Here is a 6,384-nt window from a genome sequence, read left to right as displayed (position 1 = left end):
CGTGCCTTTGAACAGCACGGGCGACTGCGGAATGATCGACAGATGCCGCCTCAAGTCCTGCTTGGCCACGGTCGCAATGTCTCGTCCGTCGAGGAGGATGGACCCAGACACTAGCGGATACATGCGGAAGAGCACCATCGTGAGACTCGACTTGCCGGCGCCCGTCCGCCCCACGATCCCGATCTTTTCCCCCCCGGCAATGTCGCACGTGAGGTCTTGCAGGATCATTTGGCCAGACGGTTTGTACCGAAATTGCACTTTGTTGAACGAGATAGCCCCGCTGGTCAACGTCAGCGCAGCCGACATTGGCGTGTCCAGTTCCTCCGCGGGCAAATTGCAGTACTCCAGCACGCGTTCCGGGCCCACCATGTTGATCTCGAGCCAGGAAAAGTTGGACACGAGGTACCCAATATTGGCGTCTGCCATGAGGATGTAGTTGAACGCGAGCCCGACCAGCCCCGCCGACAGCACGGACCGGAAAAACACGAGCCCCGACGCCACAATCATCACGATCGCCGTGCCTTGCAGCTGGATGCACAGCTCAAACCACGCGTTCACGCTGCATCGAGCGAACCGGACGCGGTGGTTGGCATTCACATGGTGCGCGTGGCGACTCACGGCGCGCTCCATGTACGTGGCGCCGTAGATCCGCACCAACATGAACCCTAACCATGTTGTTATTGTCAAAGCGATTCGAAAATACTGGAGCCCCTCCGCATGTGAATCGAATGTGTTTGGGGAATCGATTGAAGAATTGTCTGAGCCAATCAAATCATGTTATGTCGAATTTCTGCCAATCCAAACGTTTGACCCCTTCGCATTGGGCAAAACCAATATATACTAATCCTTGTATAGCATAGTGTGTACGAGATTAAATAGGATCACATTGAATTCGAACGAATTTGGCGAAATGACTAGTCTCTCTCAAGTCCAAGTTTGGGTGAAATGCACAATACCACCACACCAACAAAGATGAATGGACGGACCGTGTTCGATTTCGTCGAGGAAGCTCAGCACGGGCGAGTTGGTGACATTCCATAGCCGCGTGAGCTCTCGAGACGGTCGCAAGTACAACTGGGCCACACGAATGTACACATAAATCATGGGCAGGAACAGCAGGCCACACCACCGCACCTACGTATGTACACAACCACCAATCAATGTCATGATGCTTGCTTTTGGTTGATTGAATACAACAGTGTCCGTCGTTACCACAAACATAGCCGTGAGCAGCGACGACGCAACGGAAAAGAACCAGCCCGCGACCCCGGCGTAGCTGAACGGGAGCCAAATGTCGATCAGCGACATGTCTTCGGCAAATCGATTCACGACGCGGCCGAGGGGGGTGTCATCGAAGAAGGACATGGGGGTGCCTATGAGGGCGGACATCATCTTGTCAAACATCACGCGCGACGCCCGGACGCCCGACACGGCCACGAGGATCGTCCGGCACAGCACCGCCACCATCATGCCGAGGCACAGACTCGTGTATATTCCCAGGTACCACTTGGTTTGAACGACCGCGTCGTCGCTGGACGTCCACACGCCGAGCCACACGTCCGAGCCCACTTGCAGCACCTGCGTGGCAGTTTGAAACACAAACAGCAACCCGATGGTGCGCCACCCGCCGAACGCGGCAATGTACGACGCGTACACGTCGAGCCCGACGCGGCCCACGGCACGCTCCTCTTCCCCGACCGTTTCGGAAATCGCATGATCAAAATGCTCGTTCCACTTGTCCCCGGCCTCCATCGTGCGGGGGGACCACAGCGGACTCGGCATCGACCGGTTGTCCATCACGGGCTTGGCGACGACGCAAGGAATTTTCACGACGACGTCGGCGACTTTGGCGGCCACCACGGGCTCAGAGGGTTTCACATGCGAATGCTCCATGGATCCATCTTCAAGTCGCACGAGCCGATTCACGTTGGGCGACGAGATGATGTCGCCGTTGTGGGTCACGAGGATGACCGTCCTGGTCTTGAGCAGCGTTTCCACGCACTTTGTCATGATCTGCTTTTGCACGACGGCGTCGATGGCGGCGAGGGGGGCGTCCAGGATGACAATGTCGGCGTCGGAATAGCACGCACGGGCCAAACTGATGCGCGCCTTCTGCCCGCCCGACAAGTTGCGCCCCTTCGACCCCACTTCGGTGAGATCCCCAAATGCCATGAGCCCAAAGTCCGGCAGCAGCCCACACGCCTCCACCACCCGCGTGTACTTGCGCGAGTCGAACGGCGATCCAAAGAGGATGTTGTCGCGGACGCTCATCTGCTGGATCCACGGCTCCTGAGAGCAGTACGCCGTGGACCCGTACACCCCCGTCGTGCCCTCCGTCTGGTGCATCTCGCCCAGAATTGCCATGCACAAACTCGACTTGCCACTGCCGACTTTGCCGTGCACGACCACGAGGTCGCCGCGGGACACGGTCAGCGACACATTCTTGAGCGTGGGGGCCACGCCTTCGCCTTGGTCCCATGCGAACGTGCCGTTTTCAATCACGACCATGGTCGGTCCATCCTACACTCTCACGTCACACAAGCTATATGTGGCAAGTGCAATGTCGATATATATATATATATATATAAATTGTCAAAGGTGATTCGAAATTGGAGCAGGATCGACCAATCATGAATCAAGTGGTCAATCGAATTCATTCAACACCGAATTAGTGTGTAACTGAAGGTGTGATGCTGGACGATCTTTACGTAGTACAAAAGTTGGATTTGGCGAATCAGCACAAAAGTCCAAATTTTGGGTAAAAGGATAATATATATATATATATATATATATATACGAACGGACGCCGACTTCAACATGGACAAGTGTGAGCTATTGTTGTGTTTATTCTAAACTGGAGCGACATGGAGAATGAATCGACATACAACCAAATGTACACAAGAATCATCGGCAGAAGGATTTAGCCAATCAGATTGCAGGAAACCATGATCAACGTCAAATTAGTGTGTGACTTCAATTGGTGTGATACCAATCACCACAGGACAACTTTTTACATACAAAATTCAGTACAAAGAATAATCGATGATCGATAGATTTAACGATTCAGTACAAAAGTCAGTCAAATTTTGGGTAAAAGGACAATATCAGAATGAACAAAAATACAAGACGACACATGAAAGGTTGATATAACAAGCGTACATGGTGTTTGGGGGGCTGTGGTCGCGTGGGCTTGTCTGGTTGTTGCAAGAACGACAGGATACGCTGGAGAGACACCTGCGCCTGCAGGACGGACGTGACGTGCATGGGCAGGTCGGAGAGCGGGATCTGAAGCAGGCGGAACAGCGCCATGGACGTAAAGACTTTGGATGCGGTTAGCGGCAGCTCGAGCACGACGGTGTACGTGGCGAACGACGCGGTCGAGACAAACAGCGGACCTGCCCAGAAGCTAAAGATGCTCGACGCAGCAATGACCATGAACGTCCAAATGTGCTCTAGCTCTACACGACCACACATGTCATGACAAGTCGTTCCAGATGGAGGGGTTGTATACCGGTGGTGCGTCGCTGTAGAATCTTCTCGCGGCATCGGTCTTCCCACGCATGCAATTTGACAATCAAAATCGACCCAAACGTTTCCTTGACCACTTGCATGCGGTCGTCCCTGGCGGTGGCGACGTCGCGATACGCACTGGATTGGCGGCGCGACACGATCGCTGAGAACCCCATCACGAGCGCGATCACGCCCATGCCGGCAAACGACGCGGCACCAATCTCCCGATACAGCATGGCGGACGCGATGGCTATCTGGATGGGCATGATCCACAGGTTGTGGAAAGCTTTGCATCCGAGCAAGAGCGCGTCCATGTCGGACGAGTACGCATTCGCGAGCTCCACGACGCCGTCGGGGCGGCAGTTGGTGCCCTTGGAGAGAAGTTTCCGAAACAAGAGCCCTTTGAGCGCCCCCACAAACCTACGCAAGGCACGTGTGTCAACATGGTGCAATGTCGTTGAGGCTACTGTTTTGCGTACCGAATGCCCATAGTTTCTTCCAAGAGAATCGTGTGCGAGGCTAGAAATGCCTTGGACAGTTTGGCCACGAGCAAGATAAACAGCCACTGGTACAAGTGTGTCATATCACCTGTCGACGCCACAACTTGGCCCAATACCATCGGTCCCACCAACTCGAGGAGGCGGGTGGACGCTGTCCAGATACCCGTGACCGCGAACGAGTTGCCGTACACGCGCAGAGCCGACCACACGACCGAGTGGTTCTTGTCAAACTCGGCGGCAAATCGATCCGTGTTGAATTCGCATGTGTTGATGTCTTGAAGACTCCAAATGTCGTCCATCTGGAGCTGGTGCGTCCGGCGCACGAGCGGCATGCACCAGGACAGGAACAGCTTGGAGAACAACGACGCACTCACGGCCGGATGGCGCTGCAGGACGCGCAGGCCAAAGGTGGCATACTTGTGATGCTCGACCTTGAGCCTGTTTTGCAGAGTCTCGGAAGGAGCCATTTCGACACTGCAGTCGGTCGCAAAATGGAAGAAGGGAGGGAAGTTGAGCTGGCTGGTGTTGTACAGTGTACTGAAAAACCTGATTGGACCACGATCTCCACTCGACGCTGTGATTGGGTGGTTTTGAAACCGCTGATTGGGCCACACTCAGGTTACGAAAGGTGATTTATCCGGCACTAAACCGATGGATTCAGTGGATTTGTCGACGATTGTAGCAATTGCGACTGAGCAAAAAGTACTAGTACCAGTACACGGGAAGGACTCGTACTGGCGGGTCGTAGCTTGATCTTTCGCATGACCCAAACCTCGTGTCAATGTAGCAGTTCAATTGTTGTTTATCGGGACTGGAAGGACAGGTCAATCGTCGCGGTGAAATGCAACGATTACTTTGGCCAGTCGGCGTACAGTACCAGCCAGCATTTGGATACGATACAGGAATGTTACACTGTACCACAGTACTCGTACTACTAGTACCGTACTAGTACTCCTGAGTACATGTACTTCGAGGTTCTGAATTGATAATTTTCATAGAAATGCCACATCGCAGGTTGCAATCAGTACTACTAGTATTAATAGTACATGTACTACAGTACCAGTACTAGTACTACGTAGTACTACGTACGGAGTAATAGTTATTGAAATAACATTGGATAACTTAGAATGGGAGGTATTGTACTACAAAATTGCCTCAATGGTCCCAAGGGAAGGGTCTGCAATGCTGAACAGTAGTGCACGTAACTGGAATTGATGTAGGTAGTACTTTCACGCACCATGCAATCGGTTAACTGGTAACGTTACAGCAACGACACGTTACTGTATTATGGAGGAAAGTGAAAAAGAGATATTTTGACCAAAGATATTCTTGTGGCTTGAAATGCTCGGGACGAAATACGCGTTAAACTGATACACTTGACATCGTACCACGTCACTCAATCTGATACAGTGCAATGCGATACACGTACACTTTGAAATCGGCGACACACAAGATGAAGCAGTTGTTCAAATGCCGCGATGGCTACAAACTGTACCGATTACCCTTCTTCAGTTATAGTACTTGACACAAGTCGAATCTTGCCCGCTCACGGCTCTGACAGCTTCTTGCTCTCCTACAACGCGTTTCCAGTACATGCTAGGCAGCAATACAGTACTGCAGAGTGAGCTATTCCCTCGAATCAACACCGAAGGTGTTGCTACGTACTACAAGTAGTAGAGAGTAATAATCTTGGCCACCACCCTTGCTTGTTGAGCACCTCAAATCAGTACTCCGGATAATAATCCGTACGCATGTCCTAAATTTACTACAGTCTGAGAAACTATTACTTCGAAGTATGTGACATCCATATTTTGAGAGGGTATTTCCCAGGATTGTCCAACCAAGGCCAAAATTTATCATGATCGTCCAAGTTGAATATTGGAATAATTTTATTCCAAATCGTCCAAGTAGTTTTCATTGGCTAAAAATAATTGAGCTACAGTGATCCCTCAACGTTTGCTCGCTTTTCCAAATATAAATTTTCCAAGTCAGCATATTGTACAAAGAAACCACAAACATTAACTTTGAAGGGTGATTATCTGCTGGTCAATTAAGCAAAAGCTGAAGTGAATGGACAAAGTTCCGAGGTAGAGCTGGCTTGATCGGCATATTTGCCTTAAAGTACTCTCTAATCGAGTTCTTGTCGTGAATTCTCAACCGCTTGCTTTGCTTGCGCTTGTTTTGCATGCTCTCAAATGTCTTTGTGTAGTTGTCAATGTGATTAATTGAGTTTTATTACCTTATTAGTTGAGCAAAGGCCCTAATGAACTAACTAATTTTCCTCGTACTGTATAAATATGTGTTTTGGGTACAGTGCGCGAGGGAAGTTGTTCGAATATGGTTGTCACCGTCGGGTGGACTGAGTTCTAGGCGT

At 51.1% G+C, this 6,384-nt stretch overlaps 1 protein-coding gene across 3 annotated transcripts in view; it reads right to left on the bottom strand.

Moving 5' to 3' along the window:
- Positions 1-4,519, bottom strand: part of H257_06154 (hypothetical protein) — a gene marked incomplete at its 3' end in the record, with an annotated part of 5,717 nt that extends 1,198 nt beyond the window's left edge. Inside the window, exons 1-6 of one of the 3 annotated variants that reach the window (XM_009831274.1) lie at positions 3,990-4,519; positions 3,512-3,930; positions 3,160-3,458; positions 1,213-2,520; positions 987-1,134; positions 19-665 (exon numbers count right to left, since the gene is read on the bottom strand). In XM_009831274.1, coding sequence (XP_009829576.1) covers positions 19-665; positions 987-1,134; positions 1,213-2,520; positions 3,160-3,458; positions 3,512-3,930; positions 3,990-4,477 — 3,309 coding nt within the window. In that variant the 5' untranslated portion in view covers positions 4,478-4,519. Of the gene's footprint in view, positions 1-18; positions 666-767; positions 2,521-3,159; positions 3,459-3,511; positions 3,931-3,989 lie in introns of those variants that run through there. The other 2 variants (XM_009831275.1, XM_009831276.1) reach the window with 2 other exon arrangements.
- Positions 4,520-6,384: the final 1,865 nt, after the last annotated feature.

The sequence above is a fragment of the Aphanomyces astaci genome (genome assembly GCF_000520075.1).
Source record: "Aphanomyces astaci strain APO3 unplaced genomic scaffold supercont1.12, whole genome shotgun sequence".
Classification (NCBI taxonomy): Eukaryota; Oomycota; class Saprolegniomycetes; order Saprolegniales; family Verrucalvaceae; genus Aphanomyces; species Aphanomyces astaci.
The sequence above is the reverse complement of the archived record's forward strand: the minus strand, read 5'-3'. Positions and strand labels throughout refer to the sequence as shown.